Source organism: Haliaeetus leucocephalus, unplaced genomic scaffold, assembly GCF_000737465.1.
Source record: "Haliaeetus leucocephalus isolate CR32 unplaced genomic scaffold, Haliaeetus_leucocephalus-4.0 Scaffold340, whole genome shotgun sequence".
In the NCBI taxonomy this organism is placed as follows: domain Eukaryota; kingdom Metazoa; phylum Chordata; class Aves; order Accipitriformes; family Accipitridae; genus Haliaeetus; species Haliaeetus leucocephalus.
The window spans coordinates 8,027,256-8,047,300 of record NW_010972776.1 but is presented as its reverse complement, the minus strand read 5'-3'; the positions used below and the strand labels follow the sequence as shown (position 1 = coordinate 8,047,300).

The 20,045-nt window shown below is 43.1% G+C and overlaps 1 protein-coding gene across 2 annotated transcripts in view; it reads right to left on the bottom strand.

The window, feature by feature from the left end:
- FGF13 (fibroblast growth factor 13) overlaps positions 1-20,045 on the bottom strand; it is a 128,331-nt gene that overhangs the window by 39,143 nt on the left and 69,143 nt on the right. For both annotated transcript variants that reach the window (XM_010572452.1, XM_010572451.1), the window contains one exon: positions 14,533-14,636. In XM_010572452.1, coding sequence (XP_010570754.1) covers positions 14,533-14,636 — 104 coding nt within the window. The remainder of the gene's footprint in view (positions 1-14,532; positions 14,637-20,045) is intronic.

The window sequence follows — 20,045 nt, the reverse complement described above, 5'->3', positions numbered from 1 at the left end:
AATTAGAGCAGCCTGGCTTGCACCTAGACTGCGTAGCTGCAGCCGACGCAGCATCAGCCGATGCAGCATCCCGTGCAGCGTGCCACTCGAAATCAGGGGGCAGGGAGGAGGCTCTGTGAGAGCGGCCAAACGCTTCGCGAAGGGCAGTTCACTCACGCTTGAGAGCAGGTATGCAACATCCAAATTGATGGTGGATATCAATCACACTGAGAAATGAAATGAGCTCTTTCGAGCTGAACTGCCACTTGGTACAGTGCTCTTTGTATTGTGCTTGCTGTAATATGCGGTGTCACACAATACCATGTCCTGATAAAACACTTCGTAAGTGACAGAGTGACATGAATAGTGATAAAAGCTGATGTGACTTGTTAAAGCAAGGTGTGCAAAATAAATGCTTGGAGAGGTGGATACCAGGACTGTTTGAAATGTGCCATTCCACATGCTCCCTTTGATGGTTCCAGTTTGTTATTTGCACATCCCAGTGCAACTCTTCCTGCACCAGCAGCATGCTCTGAAGCAGTGACCAAGGACACTGCTCTAATCAGGGACCCTTCCCAGAGCTGCTAGTATTAGAAAAGGGCTACAGTGACTGCTGAAGGTTTGACTGTCCCTATTTCAACTGCAACCTCCTATCATTTCTTACTTGACCAAAACCAAAACCATTAGTGGGACTTGGCAGGCAAGGTTATAGCCTTGGAATGAGGTTGATGGATTCTGGATATGGGTGTGAATGATCCCTGTGACTGTAAATCACAAAAAACCTCAGGTTTTCTAAGCAGAAATACAATTCTTTAGTCTTAATATCCCAATTAAAAATACAGCCTGATCATAAGAACAGCTTTCTTTTAAGAATATCTATTGAACAGGCATGGTAGCTTCTCATATGTGATGGACTGGAAGAGGCTTTCAAGCAGAATGCTTCTAACTAGCCATAGCAAAGAATTATTCACACCCAGTCTTTCAGAGATGATGCAATTAGCCTTAGGGGCATGATTGCCTCCTTCTAAATCTTATACACCAATGTGAGCAACAGACTAATATCTCCACACCAGTAGAAAGTGTTGAGGAAGGGCTGAATGAGCCAGTAAGAACAAATAAATCATGCATTGAAATGAAATTCATGCTATGAAGTTAAAACACCGAGCTAGCTTTGTGGGGATTTCTATTTGAAAAAGGAAAAGAAAAAAAAACCAAGTAAGCTTTCTTAAATCACAGTTGAGCCTGAGCCAAAAGTTTTACATGTGGAGAGACCAGGACTAGGAGAAAAGGCACATCTCTATTTCCAGTGTTTGTTTGTTGGAAGCTTCCCTGCCCCTGCTCTGGATCTCAGCTGAAGTTTTATTCCAGGTTCCAACATGTAACTACACAGAGCTCCACAACCCTGCTTAAAGGTTTGGGTGTTGTCCATCTCTATTTATTCTCTCTATATGGATTTATATCCATATCTTCTGTATAACAGGTATGTTCCTTATCATTAGATTAAGAAACTAAATGGTTGTAGCATCAGGTTGGTAGTGATGCAAAAATATTATTTCAGAAGACCTTTGCCAAGGAAATAAAATTTTATCGGGCTTTCAGGACCTCGAAGGTGAGAGAGAAATGAAATTTTCTGTAGCTTTGTGAACCCACTTTTTAGGAAGGTGGAAGGAAAATATATTTATCCATTTTTGAAGTAATCGATATAAGCTCACAAAACTCTACTTAGAAGAGTAATTTGGGCTATTTACATATCGCCTGTATTTATTGCTGTCCTCCAGAAATGGAAACTTCTACCTCCAGCTTGAAGTGCTTTCATTTTGGTTTAAGAACTACATGACCTGTAAAACCTCACAAGACTCTCTACCAACAGAGCTTTAAAAATGCCAAAACAGTGAAGAACCAAACTCTTCCCTTCATAATGTGTGTGGCCTTGCTGCAGCTGACACAGCGATGTGGGTATGTGGAAGGTACCACCCGAGTGGGTGCAAGGCACAGGAAACTTTCAATTCTAGGTTACTCAACATTTGTTTTGAGAAAGAGTAGAGATGTTCGGATTTGGCCTTACTGTAGCAAACGGTCTCCAGAGAGATCAGTCTAATGACAACTTAATTTTACCAACATTGCTTGACTCAGTAAAAAAGTACAGATTGGATAATTGCTATATCAAAAACTAAAGGCCATAACTATCACAATTACCCACATTAACTCCAATTGTTTCATAAGAGAAGCAAGTGCTATTTAGAAGACTGTCAGAGCCAGAGGGAAACAAAACAGCTCAACAACAGAAAGCCTAGTATTAAATGAGAGGGAAAAAAATCACTTCTCTTCTTTTACTGTCACTCCTGTGATAATAAAATGAAGGGCTGCAAGTGCAGAGGGTTTGCCGTTGGGTAGCAAATGAAGCTTCATCAGATGATTCACAGCCAAGCCAGGGTGACTGTACTCATCTTCTCAGTTAACAGCACAAAAGAGGTTGGTTTCCTTAGTACAGATATTCCCAAGCCACTTGTAGATCAAGACTGCCTCCTTCTCAGCTGAGAATTCCGAGATCTTCAGGGATTCACCATGGGGAAATGACTGCATGGCGTCTCAAGATAGCAGTGCCTGGGCTCTGTGATAGAGATGGCGCATAAACACGTGCTTTTAGTGCTATCAAATCAATACTGTTCAGGAAGATATACCATCAGTGCAATGGCAATTGGCTGATGAGGAGGGAATACCCTCCCCCTGCCACTTCTGTTGCACATAATTTTGTGAAGAAAAATATTAGTTATAGTTTAGTTGTAAGACCTACAATTTATTTATAATGAATGCCTGCCATTCTGGTATTGTTCCTACAAGCATAATTAAAGGAAATATAAACCGTTAGTGCAACACTTGGAGAGTACAGGTGTTTTTTGGCATCTCACTGATTAGAAATGCAAATCTGGGAAACAATTAACTAATGTGGTAGAAGTCAACAATTTGCATAAAGCTCTTTCAGGTCTTTTCTAACACAGCTGCAATAATTTCCCTAAGAAAAAGCCTAAGGAAGTCTGTGCTGAACTCTACTGCCCATGGAGCAAGCTCCCAGTCTCTGTCTAGAATACACACTAAATCTTTGCTTCACACAGAGGCAGCTAAAGCATAAATTAAAGTCAAGATTTTTCAAAAATAGGTGAGTGAAGTTGGCTCCAGTTTCATGACGCCCAATAGTGGTAACACAAACTCAGTCATCCTTGCTCATCCGCGACACCAGGCATGCACTGCCTTTCACAGAAAGGTGTCAGAAGAAAGTATGCTGTACTAACTGGTGAACCTTACCACAATGCTGCTGGTGCCATGATAGCATCGCAGAAAGAGCCCGCTGCTAATGTTCCCCCACACCTGGAGTGCTAGAGATTTTCATATGGGTCTGCTAGAAAATTTTAAGTCCTAAAAGCAAATGTCCAAAAGCACAAGGCATTTGAAGAGAGGGATTATTTGTGAACAACACAACACCTGGTTCTGCACTTGCTGAACTATTTTGTAGGAAAGCGTTAGTCCAGCTACTGCATGGCTCAAATTGAAGCTCTGGGCATTCAGTTCCAGAGAAGGCTCCAAGCCAAGGGCTCAAGCCCTGCCCATGACACCGAACAAATCTTCTGGGCATTCAGGACTGAGGTCTGCTGCTCTCCCTGTTCCTGATGACCGTTCGAGGCCTTGGGACCTGTCTCCAGGCAAGCAGGGACTTATTTTAGTCATTAAGCTTCACTGGCCTCCTAAATGCTCTGTTCATTTTTTAATCACACAGAAATTTCATATTGCAAATCAATGGCTGTCTTGTCCAGATCCTGAAAATCTTACTCAGATAAATTAATTCTTCCTCTGGCAGGCAGTCAATGAAACTGCTTGCTTGAGTAAGGATTACTTACATGAGAAAGGGTTTGCAATATCAAGCCCATTAAACTCTTAGTTCATCAGGTGAAGGGAACAGATCTGTACTTCGCACTGTGTCTATTCCACTTATTAGAATTTCTTTGGCTTTTTGTTCTGTTTCAGATCATTCACTTATTTACTCTGAGCTTATTGTACCTTCTGTCAGTGTCAATATGGCTCAGCTGGCAGCAGATGCTCCTCTAGATCTGAGCACACTGGTGTGAAATAACGAGAATGGAATGAGAATGATGTGAACTTTTTGCCTAAAACCTGAACTGAAATCTTCGTATTTATGAAACTCTGCTTCTAATTTGTGTACCAGCTCCACGAGACATCCTCATTTTAAAAATAGGGTAGGTCTTCCAGTTTAGTTGGAGGCCACAAGTACTGACAGGATGAGGAACAGCCCACTCTTTTCAGTTTGCTTTCAGACCCATTTTGTTAAAACATTAGTTCTGGAGTTGTCATTTGAGGAAACATGCCCTCACAAGTCCTTTAAGTTTTGCCCATTCCCAGCCAGCTCAAATGCAAGGTCCCAGCAACACTCCGGTTCAAGAGGAACACCACTATCTCGTAACAGGACTTTTTTATATCTGAAAATGCTCCGGGGATGAGGATGGAGGGTCTAAACTGACTCCTTCCTTAATGAGCATTCAATGTTATCAGAGTAAGGAAAGGGGAAGACTGCTTTATGAAGCAGACAGTCTCTTGTGCTGTGCTTCTGAAACTAGCTCTCCGATTTTTTAGATACCTCCCGAGGCTTTAAATAAACAGAACTGTACTTCACCAATTATCATGCCTGTTTTGCTTAGCTCCCCAGTGGATTTAATTTTAGAAGAACTGTACCACTCAATATTCAGTGCTGTTTGGGTAAAATTACAAAAATGAAAAACAACGTGATAGCACCTGTAGCATCCACAGAATGTAAAATATGAAAGGTCTTATCTGTTCAATTATTTAAACCATCCACTCTGCTGGTAAAAGCTATTCTATTGGCATTATATCCAATGTCTCCCTAATCCATTCTAAATTTTGGATTCCTTTGTTAATTCTAGATTGCCTAATGAAAGCAGTTCGGTATGGAAAAGTAAGTTTCTGGATACAATTTTTATTCAACAGACTTGTTTTCTCTCCCAGACCCTTTTTAGATTTTTGATCCAGGAATTCAGCAGGTCTATCTCCAAGAATTAGCTTATCTATGGAAAAGTTAGTTTCTGAAACCAAGGCTTCAAGGGCATTACCTAAATATGACAACTTTTCTGTTTCCTTTGACCCTGCCTAGCTTCTGGACTGCACACCACCTCTATCCTGCTTTCTAGGACTCATAGAGGTGTCTCTGATTTCAGTATTGAGAAGTCATGCCAAGAGGGTGGCATTCAGGCTCTCTGTGACTGAAGTAACAGAGTTTCTGTTGGAAACCCCTTTCAGTTGTGCTGCAGTTCCCCAACGCAACCATAAAACTCAGAATCTTGGGGATAACAACCCCTTTTTCTTGCCCACTGACTCCCCATCGGTTTTGCTTAGTAGACTTTTCAAAAGATGCTTTTTGACTGACAACACTGCAAATGCAATGTGAACTTTTACAGTCAAGCTGGATTCTCAGGTTTTGCACCTCATCACTTGCAATACACATTCTGCCAGGAAAAGGATGCTTTCAGTGGGTTTGCAAGGATGTAAACGGCCAGAAAGCAGTAAACATTTCTCTTGAGGCTGCCAAGTAGGATCAGAACTGAATTCACTTCCTTTTAGCACTGTTGCAACTGCAGGGCTACATGAAGATAAAAAGACACAAAAATGTGTTTAATAAAGTCACTCTGAATACCCCCACACGACAGATCTGTTGATGATGCCAGCCTGGCTTGATGGATAGTCATTTTGCGGAACTGAACTGCCCTTTACTTACTTTCAGCAGAGGAACTGCCAAATTTTGTTTGTCCTAGCACTGCTGCACCAGCCGAAGCTCCGGGTCCTGCCCTGTAGCAACAGGCACACACAAGAACAGGCGTAGGAACGTGCATATGCAGGAACAGGCACACTTCCATCTCCTCGTTCAGCTTTTCCTGCAGCCCGTTCTCACCCCAGTCCCATACTCACAGCACAACCACTTTTTTCCTGCATATCCTTAACCAGGGTTAACTAACACTTTTGGGTATTTCTCATCAGAGCGGCAACGGCCTCCTGAAAACTAACCCATAAAGAAAACATCAATAGGATGCAGCAACAGGACTGACCAGTGAGGGCACATCTTTCTCAAGCCGTTGGCTTGGTGTTGGCCCATGCCTATGGGAGAGTATAAGAAAAAGGGAATTTTATCCCAATATTTTCCCAGCACACTTCTCCAGCCTCTGGTAAGCTATGATTTCAGGACTTTTCCAAGCCAAACATGACATCATTGTATTTTGCAGTGTTTTTCTTTCAAGAATTTACCTAAATTATATTTGAACCCACAAAAACGATGGCACCCTCGGCACCCATTGCGATGAGTTCCCCAGCTGAATGACGTGCTGCGTGGAAAACACTTTCTGCAGATTTAATAAATCTGATGAAACCTTGTGTTTCATTGTCACCCTGGGTTAGTCTCTACTCAAGTTCTGAGTTTGTTTTCCAGTACCAACCCACTCCTGTTGGTTTGGGGAGTCCTTGGAGACCGTCTTTGATTGCTCCAGCAGCCTTGTTTAGACGTTCATCTTCACATGGGCATTTACAGCTAGCAGCAGGCTGCAAGCGCCATCGGGGTGAGCCATCTCCTCGGCAGGTTACAGAGCGAGTGTAACAAGGCAGAAGCGTTGCTGAGTCACTGTGACAAGAGCTGCTCATTAGCTCAACCTGCAGCACGAGAGGGAGGGGAAACCCTTCTGGGCAGAAGCAGGGAAGGCAGACAGCTTTCTAGAAGGAAAGGCAAGCGTAGGAAAGGAGCTGAGGTTTCATAAGGGTATTTTCTTTTAATCAAACCACATTTTAAAAAACAGGGTAAGTGTGGAAAATTATCTTGCTTCTGATCTTGAAGATATTCCATACACATCACGGAAAAAAAGCAACAACTCAAAAATCCACATGAATACTAATATATATATTTTCCCAGCAAACTGCAGAAGAGCCCAGCCCTACAGGGAGCAGGCACACCTATCACCCCACAGGCACCTATGCCACTGGTCACACCACCTAGCATCCACACCAAATTTAGGAGAGAAAAACGGCACATTTCTCATTGGCTCTGCTGAATCATAGCAACGTACTCCGTCGTTTGGCGATCTGAATATACAATCCCAACTGAACACGCCGAGAACCTGGCAATGCTCTTATTCTCACACTTTGCAACTCACGCCGTCTGCTCAAGTCCTTATCTGCTTACAACTCTCGCTTGCCAAACATGCTTTGCAACGTGACGGTGAAGAGTTGTGAGTAGCCTGGAAGTCCTGGAACTCAGTACTCCTTGTTTGCTGGCGTGGGGCCGAAACGCAATGCTGGAAGCAAGCGGTGTGGGATCCAGGTGCCAAACTACCGAACTCAGGTCCAGCTCCAAATTCTGCCAAGGCTATTTTTTTGGTATCACGCTGCTTTTGTGTCACTGTGACCCCAGTGAGCAGCGCAATGAACTGAAAAACTGGGCCTTATGAGCAACATTGCCATTTCAGTCACATTTCTGAGCTTGCCGAGTCCCAGACTTCTGCTCTGAGCAACATGTGAAGTCTGAGCTTATAAAGACATTTTGCCTCTTCACCCAAGGACTTTGGCATTGATTAGCAAATGACTAACGGAGTGGATGCGCTTTTAGTCTTTTATCTTCTTCACATGTATATTATTTATCTCACAGGACACTGAAATTGTTCTTGCACAATTTCACTGCTGATTTTTAACAGCCACTGTTAGGAAACCATCGCACAGGTGTCTAACTGCAGGTCTGTCAGGATCCGTGCGGTGCACAGTCCTGAAGCATCACTTTCTCATACTCGTGCTCCTCTTCTGAAGCCTCATCGCAGAAGGTGCTGAGTATCCTCAGCTCCCACCACCTGCAGTGAGGGATGGATGCACAGTGGGACCTCTGTGGATTTCAGATGCCTGGGGGATGACTTGTAGAGAAAAGCAGCATAATAGCTCCAAGACTTTCAGCTTGCTGAGTCTCCTAATAATTCTCCCATGGGAGGGTGATGCCCTCCCCGCTTCTCTGCTGGAGACAGCAGGCAGTCTGTCTCCCGAAACCTAGAATCGCACCGATCCCAGCAGAGACGAGCACCTGAACGAAGCAGCACCCATCTCTCTGCCCCACCACTGAGCAACAGCACGTATCATTAAGACAGACCAGCACGTACCTCATTAAGGAAGACCTGCTGCAGGAAACCACTCTGCTTCCCCAGGGACCCGACCCCCAGGAGTGTCCCACATCACCGAGCGGGGCCAGACAGGCACAGCAAGCTCAGCCGCAGGCTGCCGGTCCTTTCAGCAGTGGGGAGACAAGTCTGTGAGCAGCGGGCTCTGCAGCTACACCGCCAGGCACAGTCCAGCTCACAACTAACCCCCAAAACTCACGGTCAGATTCCCTGGTGAGAGGCTGAGCCTGTGAGCACAGCCTGAGCCAGGGAGTGCCCATCTGGGCAGCGTGATCAGGAGCCTGCGATGCTGCACGGAGACCCGCCAAGGTTCTCCTGCGCCAGGCACCGGCCAGCATCCACCTCTGGGCTGCAACTCTGCTGTAAGACTGAACCAAACTACCATCGTTTGCATCTGCTGAGCTTAGCTGCTGGCATAATTTAGAGCGGTATCCACGGTTGAAGGTGTCAGAAAACATTTATCAGTTCAGGCTGGTTCTACAACGCCTGGGAACCTCCTGAGAACATGCTCCTGTCCCAGCGCTGATCCCACACCTCGCCTGCCCTCTCTCCCACCTTTGCTGTGGGGCAGTCAGGGCTGTCAGCACGATTCCGGGTCGCGGGAGGGCCAGAGCAGCCCTCCTCTCTGTGAGGATGTCGCACATTTATCCAGCATAGAGCAAGGTGTTGCGATGAAAAGAAAAATGTGCTGCGGCTGTATTTAAGACCCTATCGTTGAAGAGAATGAACTATATTAAGGTATAGTCTGCGCTTGAGCATTCATGGTAAAAAATGATTTATACTGACATGCAAATTTAACTAGATGAAGCTTTTGATTATTTCCCCTATCTCTTGGTTTATGCTATTTCCCTGAGGTGGAAAAATGCTCTTTGCCAGTAATTCATTATAAATGCCCCAGCCATTCCCATTAGCTACAGCAGGTCTCCGCTGCACTGCTCAGTATTAAAATATGCACAAACTTCTCTTCTCTCCAACTCACCAAAACCAATTTTTGAATCACTCTGAGAATTTAATCACATTTCAGTTCTCTTGGCTATAATCAACGTGCACGCTTCATACAATATTTACTTTCTGTGCAGGTACCAAACTTATATATGACAATCTATTTTACATACAGAGGACAATGTTAGCTGAATGCTCTCTTAGGGTAAATTATATATAAAATTCTGCACAGGGTATTAAATCAAAGTGCTCCTTAAACCCATGCTAACTCTGTACCGAGCGCATCAGACGAGAAATGGCAAAATTAAGCCACGTACAGCAGCTCTGTTAACTCAGAAATATTGGACATCCTAAAATAGCTAACAAAGCAAGCATAAACAACTCTGCCATGTAGCATACTTCCTAATACCCATCCTACAAAAGGCTGAATGCCCTGAATTTCCAATAAATGAGTTGAAAGGCTGCAGAAAGGAGGGACAGACTGGGCCCTATCACACATGGTCAGGGCAAAGGACTACTCTTAGACAAGGACTCTATCCAACCTGGGGGAAGCTGTGAGCTTGCTCAGATATGATGCTATTAAATCAAATGCTTTGGCAAAGCACAGGAACCCAGAACAAGACAAGATGGAAAACAAACATCCTTTACAAGCTGAGTTGCATGGCTCCTGAGACCGGCCAGAAGGATGCAACGAGCAGCACATATTTAATTTTATTGTTTCTGACAATGTGTCCAGGCTAGACAAGCACACAATTACATGAGCTGAAATGTTCTATAGGAGAAATATGCATTTCACTGACAATCATTAAATGATTTTAAAAACTCTGACATGATGGTTCATGGAAAATACATGGCTAGATGTTCTCAGGCTATTTTTTAAAATTTGCTGTATTTTGGGTTATGTTTCAGCCTATGCAGAATTCAAGCGGTACACCTAATTCTCTTCACCTACATACATGCCTTCCCTCTAATGAACTTCACTCAGCTGCTGCTCTGTATCACTGTGAGCCTCCTCTGTCACATCACAATCACTTCAATGAGAAAGCAATAGCTCTAGGACTACCTGTCTGACACAGAGATCCTTAAAATATTTTTCACTCTTTTGTTCAAGACAATGAAAGAACACAAGGAATTCATAGGGTGTGAAACCTGAAAAGCTCAAGTGTAGCACATATGGTGGTCATCTGAAAGACGTGGTCATTCATAGAAAGAAAAATAAGAGAAAATAAAAGCCATCCTAAAATACAAAAGGGCATGATTCATTTTGTGGTTACGTAAGACAGCAGTACCATAACACTGTTTAAGTCATCTTGCAGCAGCATGACACCGGTGTAAGAAGGGATGAATCAAGCCCTGTGTTTTCATTTTAAATGGATGCTCAAGCATCAAACAGCAGGAAGAGCTATGGCTTCAAATAGCTCCCGACAAGGTCCCTCCAAATAAAATTGTGAGGGTGGGTTCGGCTTGGGAGGTGCAGTCACACAACTCCCATAGACTTTGGTAGGAAACCAGCTACAGAAAAAAAAACATTTCAAATGTGGTGGTGTTCTGGGATACGAAGAGGCATTTTCCAGCTGGTGCGGAGAGGAGGCACTGCTGCTCAGAGCGGGGCGAGCAGTGGCAGCATGGCAGGCTGCGGGGAGGACCAAGGTCGCTTCCCTTCTCTGCAGTCCAGGACTTTTAATGTGCTTCTATAGCAAATGTAGATAATTATATATTTATTTTAACATAATATCTGGTTTTTTGCTTAGCTGAGTTGCTGCCTTGTCCCTGAGGAACTTTTATCATTACATTAAAGATCTTATTTTTGCTCTAACTGACAGACGTCGCAAACTATCTATAAACTCTGGCAGTCAACTACAGATATCTATTCTCTGCAGATTTATTATACATCACTGATCCCCTCATGGAGCAAATTCACCTCATTCTTGTGTACAGTCACTGGATCAGAAGCAAACCACACTGCAGACTACTTCTGAGGTCAGATACCTGAATCCCCATCCTGGCAGACTGCTAGGGAGAATGAGGCAAGGCCAAAGCCAGAGCTCAACAAATTAGCAAACTGGATCTGCAGATATTCTCCATCTGCCAACAACTGTAATGGATTGCGGCTAGGACATGTTTTCTACATATGGAGGACGCTCAGAATCAACTAAGTCAATTTTGTTGCTGCACAGCCCAAACCTAAAAAATATAGCCTAAGGAACAAAATATGAGAATTCACCGCAGTCACTGAAACGAAAAGGAACTGCAATTTAATACTGCAGTTTAGTGCAAGATACATGGAAATGGGACACCTGGTGTGTTACCCCTAATGTGCTTTCCTGTGCGAGTGTGGGAAAGCACTTAGCTGAGCCTCCATTTATCCTCCCGTAAGCCAGATGTCTTATTTACCTATTTACCGGTGGGGTAATTGCTGTGGACTTAATGGCCTCTTTATCAGGCGCAGTGTTTTGGAAGCGTTTCAGGCTAAAAGGCGCTATCAGGTGCAAGACACAGACAGTAGCACGGGGTGAGGAACAGGGATGGCACGTTAGCAGGGTGTTTTTCAAACCATTTACCGAACGAATCTATAACCTTCGGCAGTGCAATCTGAAGTAAACAGTTCTGCACAGACACAAGCATGACCGAAGCCCTAGAGTTGCAATAAAACCAAAAGCAAGCGATCATGACATAGACCACAATATTCTCCCTCCCTATTACATTGCATCATCAATACTAATTTCATTTCTCTCTGGAAATGGTGCAACTATCTGTTATAGTTATCGACAATTTAAGTACATTTCTGGTTTTCCCTATATTTTTGCTTCAGGAATTTGACAGTGTTTTGTGGGGCTTTTCCTCCTGATCAATCCCATGTTGCCATCTGTCTGCTCCTGACAAATCCCATTCAGGAACACATCTCTGTAAGGGCTTAGAAACCCTCAGGATGTGGAGATGGATGTCATTTATTTGAGCTGATCTGTTCCCTGGACTCCCTGTTGGCATCCTTTGAACAGGTGAGTGTTCAGCTGGTATAAATCAGCTGAGCTCTCTTGGGACTCATTTACATCAACCAAGAACCCAGCCCAAAATATAGAGCTAATTTCCCATGCATCAGACTATCTCTTGCTGAAAGTACCATTATCAGCAAAAGAAGTGCTAGAAACACTTAAAAAATGGTGCTGGAACTGCAATTCTGGCAACCTTTTTTTGCATAGCAGGTGAAGTAGGGGCAGATAGATGCTCCTCACCAGCACTTGTCCATTCCCTGGGTGCACTGACAGAGACATGAGCTGGGTTTTGCCTGCCAAGACAGTTTCTTGCAATTATTGTAAAGGACAAAGCAACCAAACCAGAAAGCAGCAGGTGATAAACCCAAGATTATTGAGGACTTAGATGGAAACTTGCTTAGGAAAAGTAGATCAACATTAAATGGACACCCATCTTTGTGAAAAGTATTTAAAAATATGAATTTGGGACACAACAACACGACTGAAGTCTGTTTAAGGCTTTGCCAAGCCCATCAGGTTCAAGAAGAATAAAAGAATAAATGTAAGAAAATATAGCTGCCTAATAAAGAAACAAAAACGACCGTTGTTACTAAGGGGAAAATAGAGGGATGTCACCAGTTAATTTTGCAATGGCATAAACTATTAAAGTCACGGATACTAAAGGATTCAAGGAACACTATTCATGCTAACATATAAGACCACATGAAGAACTATCCCTAATCAATGCAAATACCAAAAATTAGAACCAAAGTAAATCTCTGAGCTCTGCCTAAGATGCCTAGATACCCATCAAACCAAAAGCTGGGCTTAATCTAAATAAGGGTCATATTCTGCTCCTCCTCCTCACATCGAGGGATACTAGAAGTGATCCTTTGTTCTCTCAGTGGTCCCTCTGACTTCAGGGTTATGTCTCACAATGAGAAGTTAGTGCTCCGTTGTAGGTTAACAGTGGCAGAATCTGTTCCCATCCCATTTTCTGCATCTTTGCAAAAACATACCTGATTCTTCCAGAATGTATGCAATGAAAGAACTGACCTACCCAAACCAAGCACACTCGCTGCGCACGGTGATGGAATTTTGCTTCCTGTACAAACCTCGCTATCCCACCCGGAGACGTGACTCAAGGTAACGCTCCCCGAGGCGGAATTGAGCCTGCAGAAGCCGGCACGGCACAGCGCTCTCTCGGCGAGTGGGCAGCCAAAAAGGAGTGCAGCTGAGGATGCTAATGTCAATGAAAACCACGGTGCAGCCAGAGGTACATTTGCAGTGCAAACGTAAATGACACTGTGCAGCCTCAGGACCGTGACTACACGGGATTAAGGGGACTTTGCACGATCTGGCTGTGTGGCTACAGCCCTGCAAACAGATCTGTGGATTAACCGCACTAAGCAAATAGCCAGAGTAAAAAGAAAAGCAGAGTTCGATGCTGTTCACTGAAATTTTATTTTGTCCCACGGCATAACCAGTTCTAATTTGCTTTTGCTCTGGCAGATACAAGAGGAAAAACATGCAAAGCTGCCCCTTGTCCCGGCTGTCAGGATTGCAAAACAAATGAGAGATTTGAGTAAGTTTACTTAATTGTTATCAGTATTAGAGGCACCTTCAGGGAATCATTCATAGAAGAGAATAATTTGTAGCAGATAATAAATTACATTTTCTTCCATTTTCCTCCTTGGGAAAAATCTACTAAGACTTTATAATTAAAACTCCTGAACACAGTTCAACTAAATGTTTTTAATTGAAAAATTGTCTATTTTTAAAAATGTCCTTTTTTCTTTTTTTCATAAAAACACTGTTTGCTCTCTTGAGAAATGCCACTGAAAATTATTAACTGACATTCTTCATCAAAACTGCTAGTAAAACATTTCTTTAGTTACTCAGCAACTTGAAGCCATAAGATTTTGGCACCTAATTCCATTTCAATTTGAAAATCCTGGCCAAACAACAAAAAAAATTACTTCCTCTAATCCCTTTTAATAACAGTAATAGAGATTAAATGGGAAGATACAAAATGTGTTCAGGCATGCTTGTGATTCACAAAGTCGTCCCTTTCCCTCCGCACCCCACACTGATTAGCCCAATCAGTCCACAGTGACCAAGAGAAAACATCCTTTCTGTCTGGGGTTTTGGTTGTAGTTTGTTGGGGTTTTTTATTTCACACTTTGGGATCACTGGTTTGCATCAAAGGCACCACAGTTTGATTCCATGCATCCATATATATTCATAATGGAAACAGAGTAATAAGCTAAAACCAGACTATCACCACGACACTGAATTTGCTGTCAAATCTCATGCCTATAGATTATAAGCAGATTCCTTGGAACAGTAAATTATTCATTTACTAAGTTCTTACGATAATTTCAGTGAGAACAAAATTAAAAATGTTTACTTACTGATGTATATAGGTATCCTTCACTGTTCATTGCCAGATACAATTTTGTTTGAACCCCCTGAATCGCCACCACTCGTAAACCCACAGGTATGAGGTTAAACAAAGCTAGGAGAGAAAGGAGATGGAGAGCAAAATTAATCCTTTAGAGTATGCAGATTAGATAGACAGTTAAACCATAATTACCAGAACAAAATAAAAAATGCCTATTCATGCATATATTAATTTCTGTGGGTGCTATAGAACAATACTGCTACTATCGTGTTCTTCTATAGCAATTTCCACCAATAGCTCAGAAATTATCTACAGAGGGTATCAGTGTATGTCCCACATTCTGAAGATGGTGAATTGGAGGTATTGAGAGCTAAAAGGACTTACCTGCCTCATGAGCAGAATCCAGGGTCTGCTGAGTAGAGTTGAACATACTTAATTTGGTTTTGGGGTTTTTTTTCTGTCAGTAAGTGCAAAAAAAAAGGTGATCCAAAAACAAACAAAAAGTTTTTCAAGATGACCAAAACTTTTTTTTTTTTTTTTGGCAAATTCAGATCAAATTCAGTAAACATTTTTGACCAAAAGGAAGGAGCAAGATGAAATTCAGAAAGGTTAAAAACCTTCATTAACATCTCAAAATGTTTCCACTCAAAACTCACTGGGTTTTTTTTCTCTTTTTGAGAGGAGAATGGGTTTGAAAAAACAGAGTTAAATAACTTCAAAACGAAATGAAATGACAGCATATTCTTTAGATCAAGCCCTAAATCTGTGCTTTCAAAATTGAGCTGCTTCGAATGTTCTGCTTGCGTTTATGCTTGCATATATGCTAATAGTGGCAGTATTTATAAGCAGAGAAATGTCTCTTCAAAAAACGAAGATTCCGGTTTGTAAAGTGGCAAATTAAAAAAAAAAAAAAAAGCAAAGCTCTGCCATAGCTTAGATTCATGGATTTGTTACAATTGAACACAAGTAATAATGAGTTGAATACAGTACTCTGTGTTCAATATGAAGGATTAAAAATAAAGGGGAGTTAAGAAAATTTTCAAGAACTGTTATCATAATGCAAAGCATCTCCTTTCAGTCTGTTGTATAAATGCAGAGATAGGATGAAGTAATGCCAAACTGGCTCTTATTTCCAATGGTTTATTACTTGGCTGGAAAACTCCCGTCTGCTTCAGGCTGAAGGGTGGTATTTATGGTCACTGTCTGAATTTAAAACTCAATTATGAATTTGAAATTATTGAATTTTCAAAAGTATAAGCTAAGAATTATGACCCATTAAAAATTCCTTTTTCAGCCTGACAATCCCCAAATGGTCATATTTAATTAAAAGAAAATCTGCAGCTTGCCAGCATTTAATACCGATCCTGAATTCTGGGTGGGGGGTTGTCAAGAACGTATCAAAAACCAAAGAGCAAACGTATGCATGTCCTGCTTCAGTAAAGGCATGGCCAGAAGCGAACGCTGGGGACAAAGGACTAAATTCTGGTGAAAACAGACTCTGTTCCAGCTGGACCTCCGTCTCCGTGTGCTGTCCTGGGTTAACTTGAACATCTCAGCCCCCCGGCTGGGCGAAAAGGGGGTGCAATGGGCTTGGGGGGGGGATGGGACCAGCAGCTGAGGGACACACCATGAACTACAGGTGCTCTGCTCTAAGGTTGGGGCACCTTTGAGCATTGAATTGCCTACAACGGTCAAATATAACAGAGCAGGTGGAAATATACAGAACTGATAAATAAATGTAGGAGATCATAAAATCATACCTGCGTTTTTCTTTCTGTCTCATACACACAAGTGTACATGCAGACACAAACACACACACACACATATGCAGCCCCTCCTCACACTCGCCTCAAGCAAAAAATCAACAGAAACGGCTTTCTCTTCACTAAAACAAAATCCTCTAGTTCTCTACAGTTTTTGGCAAACAAAACTTAGATTTTCAGCAAGGGATATGCTAAGGGAAATGGATTTCTCATGTGTTCTATCAAATGCTTGAATTTATCTGGGGGAGAAAATATTCCCTGTCTGACTCAGTAAATATTCCCTTGGAGAGCCCTCTTTTGCAGTTCAACCCCAAAAAGCATCTGATCTCCGTGTAGGCAGGAGAGCACAATTTAAAGCTCAATATCCAGGCAGAACCTGGAGCTCTGTTTTGAAAGGTGCTTTCTTAATGGCATATTTATGAGTAGGGCAAGCATTTGGTTATTTTCAGCACAAGGGTATGAGTATGGGCTCCACTGTAAATCGTGCTACGAACCGGCTGAGGACAGGGCAAAGCCTGGGAGGGTTGAGAAGTCACAGCTCACGGCCACAAGCCACGGAGAGAGGTTTTAGCGAGCGATTCCCGGCTGTGCTGTGCTTGGCAGAGTGAGCAGAGATACGAGGCTGAGCGACTTCTGCCAGGGGAGGGCTGGGGCACCCACTGAGATGGGTGCTCAGCTGCTTCCCTCAACAGCTGAACACGTTTCCCTGCCATAAACGTACATGCTCTATTTTGAAGCAAGACGAGGGTTGGGCACGCTCAGAAGCTGGTTTAGACATCGGTGGGATTAGCAGCTGCCGTGGCACAGACGATCGGAAGTTGCAAAAGGGCTGCGGGGGAGTAACGCTGGCTCTGCTGCCGACGGCCTCTGCCGAAGGGGAGAGGGACCGGCTGTCGGAAGGGTGCGCGGTCAATCCGTCCTACGCCGGCACAGCCAGACACACAGCCGGGCTGCCCCAGCTGCCGCCTCCAAGGCAAGGGGACGTTGGCACTGCACCAAAAAAGGGAACCGTCCCCTTTAGCACCAGCTGTTGCTCCCACCGTCCTCGCGCAGCAGCAAGTCCGAGTCTGGCTTCTGCAACAGCGAGTGGCTTGTCCATGACCAGCGAAAGCTGAAGGGGCCAACAGCAGAGCCACGCAGCCCCCAATGCCACGGACAACAGGTTTGAGATGCTATCGCATTTCTAGGGGTCGACTCTCATGTGAGCAGATATGACAGAAAGGGTGGCAAAAAAGCCACAGGAAAATAAATTGCTTGCTACTGTGATCAGTTGGTGTTAGCATAAAATAATGGAAAGTTATTTGCATCCTAGCCTTTCCCTATTACATTTGCGCTGTTTAAAATAAGGATGTAATAGCCATCGTAATGAAAAACTTGGCGATGCCTAAGGGAGAAATGATCTTTACTATAGCCCTTGTGCAATACAAGCCGACAGAGAACTAGAGCTGCAAAATAAGAGGCAGTGGGCCACAGCTGGATTTATGAACATATACTTTAGTGTGAGGTCTCTGCCATCCTTGGCTTGGCCACCTGGATCTCTGTATGCTTTCTGCAGGATATAATTTCCTGTATTTCCCTATTTTATAAGTTTTGAAATCTCTTTGTCTTGCCAAAACTGGGGAGTAAATTTTGCCTTGATTTAAAACCTTGCCCTATTTAACACATTTAATGAGTCAAAATCTGTTTCTCAGCCAGGAAATCACCTCCTCAAATCACACGGACTCTTAGCTAAAACTGAGGTCTGGTGAGTGGTATGGCTCCTCAAGTCCATGTTTCATTTCCTGCCTAAACTGTGCTCCAAAATCTCAGCTTTCTTTTAAACTCTCTGCAATTGTGGATGCAACCTTGTTTTTGTGAACCCTGCATGCAGCAGTGGGTCTGCAGAGCTTGAAATAATTGCTCCCAAGTCAGAAGCCGAAAGGGATCTTCAGGCAAACATCCCACTCAGCTCTAGATAGAAAATGATGGAGAAGGTAGACTCCTGGGCCCAAGATGCTGTCAGGAGCCCTAAACAGCAGCTGGCTATAAGGGGCTGCAACCTCTCCCCATCTCTACTGTAAACAGGGAAGACAAATTCTGAAATTTAAACAAGGCTGACTAATGCTCTGGCTGGAGATCAGGTGGACTATGGTTATGGTTTGCTCTAAAAAAATGCAGCTGCAGAGTCCTAGTGCTGTGCAACCGCTCTGCTGGCCACAGCTGCATTTGAGGATGTTCCTCTTACTATTAAGGGGAGTTTTTATTATCACGCTGCACTGCAAAGCAAACGGTCTTAGAGCAAATGTTCAGTGAAGGTGACAAAAGGGAACAGCAATGATATCCCTCAGGGGTGCAAAGGAGGAGAGAACGGACTGGAGAAGGAGTCCTCCTGCATTTGGAGTGGGCTACAACTCCTGTGGCTTCCCCACAGTGCACGGATATGGGCTAAATGAAAGATGTCTCTGCAGATATTGGAAGAAAGGATTTGAGAGGGCCTGATCACTTAACATTCATGTGAGCAAGGCTTTGGGGGAAGCCCCTTATATAGGATCTGATCCACAGTATAAATCAGTCTGTCTTACTAGCTCCATTAAAAATATTGCCATTAAAATAAATTCAGGACTGCAGGACATTCAGGTCCATACACTTACCTTACATAAAACAGGAATATATACAAAAGCGTGTGGGTTTTTTATGATAAAACCCTCCTCTGTTCTGAACGCTTAGATACTGCAGCCCAGCTGCAACCATTTCTGGGATACTTCCATTACATTTAAGTGTTCAGCATTTTGGAAGGCTGGTATCCAGCGACAAGGAATTTTTATGATTTGCTTTGTAATCTAATAGGTTATGGTAAATTTAAGGATGCAGTGAAAACAAAGGTATCTTAGAAACAGACACATTTGTATTTCCATAAATTTTATCTTGTTTCAAATCTCAGAATCCCTATTAGAGGGATGCCAAGCAAAGTATTTAAATGAAACAATCAGAAAAAAAAAAGAAAGATGGAATTTCAGATATGTGCTCTGGTATATTAAAAGTTTATAACAACATCACACTTTGATGTAAAAAGTAAGGTTTGCCTATTTCTTCTTCTTTAAGATAATGAACAGAATTACCCTGCAATCCTGAACGATCTGTACTGACTTTTGAAATCATAAATATTAGATCATTCACTTGAAAGAAAAGTCAATGTTTAAGGTCCATAAGGATCATTCTTAGAGTAGATTTTGTGGCTGCACTGAGGAGAACTCAGTAAGATGGCAGCAGCCGCTCAGCATTGCGCTGATCCGGTCTTTGTGCCACCTTCTCCGTGGGTGAGGACGGGACCTGGAGCCAGACCTCAGGTGTCCCTACAGATCCCACGCTTGTGCGCTGCCCCAAGGCCAGCACCTTCCATGGCTGCAGCAGAAACCTCCTCCAGCGGCGTTACCAGTTCCCTTCTGTCACTCAGAAGTTAACGCAGGGATACCAAAAGGATTAAAGAGGGTGCGGGAAAAGGGTGAGAGCAAGCGATCGGACAACTACGATATGCTACTTCCTACTGCATCTAGTGCTTACTCTGCAATATTCAAGGGCCCTGCAAAATGAAATGATGTTTCACCTGCAAATGCTTTTCATATGAAGAGGATGGCACTTAAATCAGCACTTTTTAATAATTAAAAGGAATGTCTGCCTGTTGGATTTTATGGTTTGTTGTCTAAGTGGCCTGAAATACCTTCTCAAACTCCTTGCACGGCCTAACTTTTTTTTTAGAACAGAAACGTAGTTTAGCTAAACA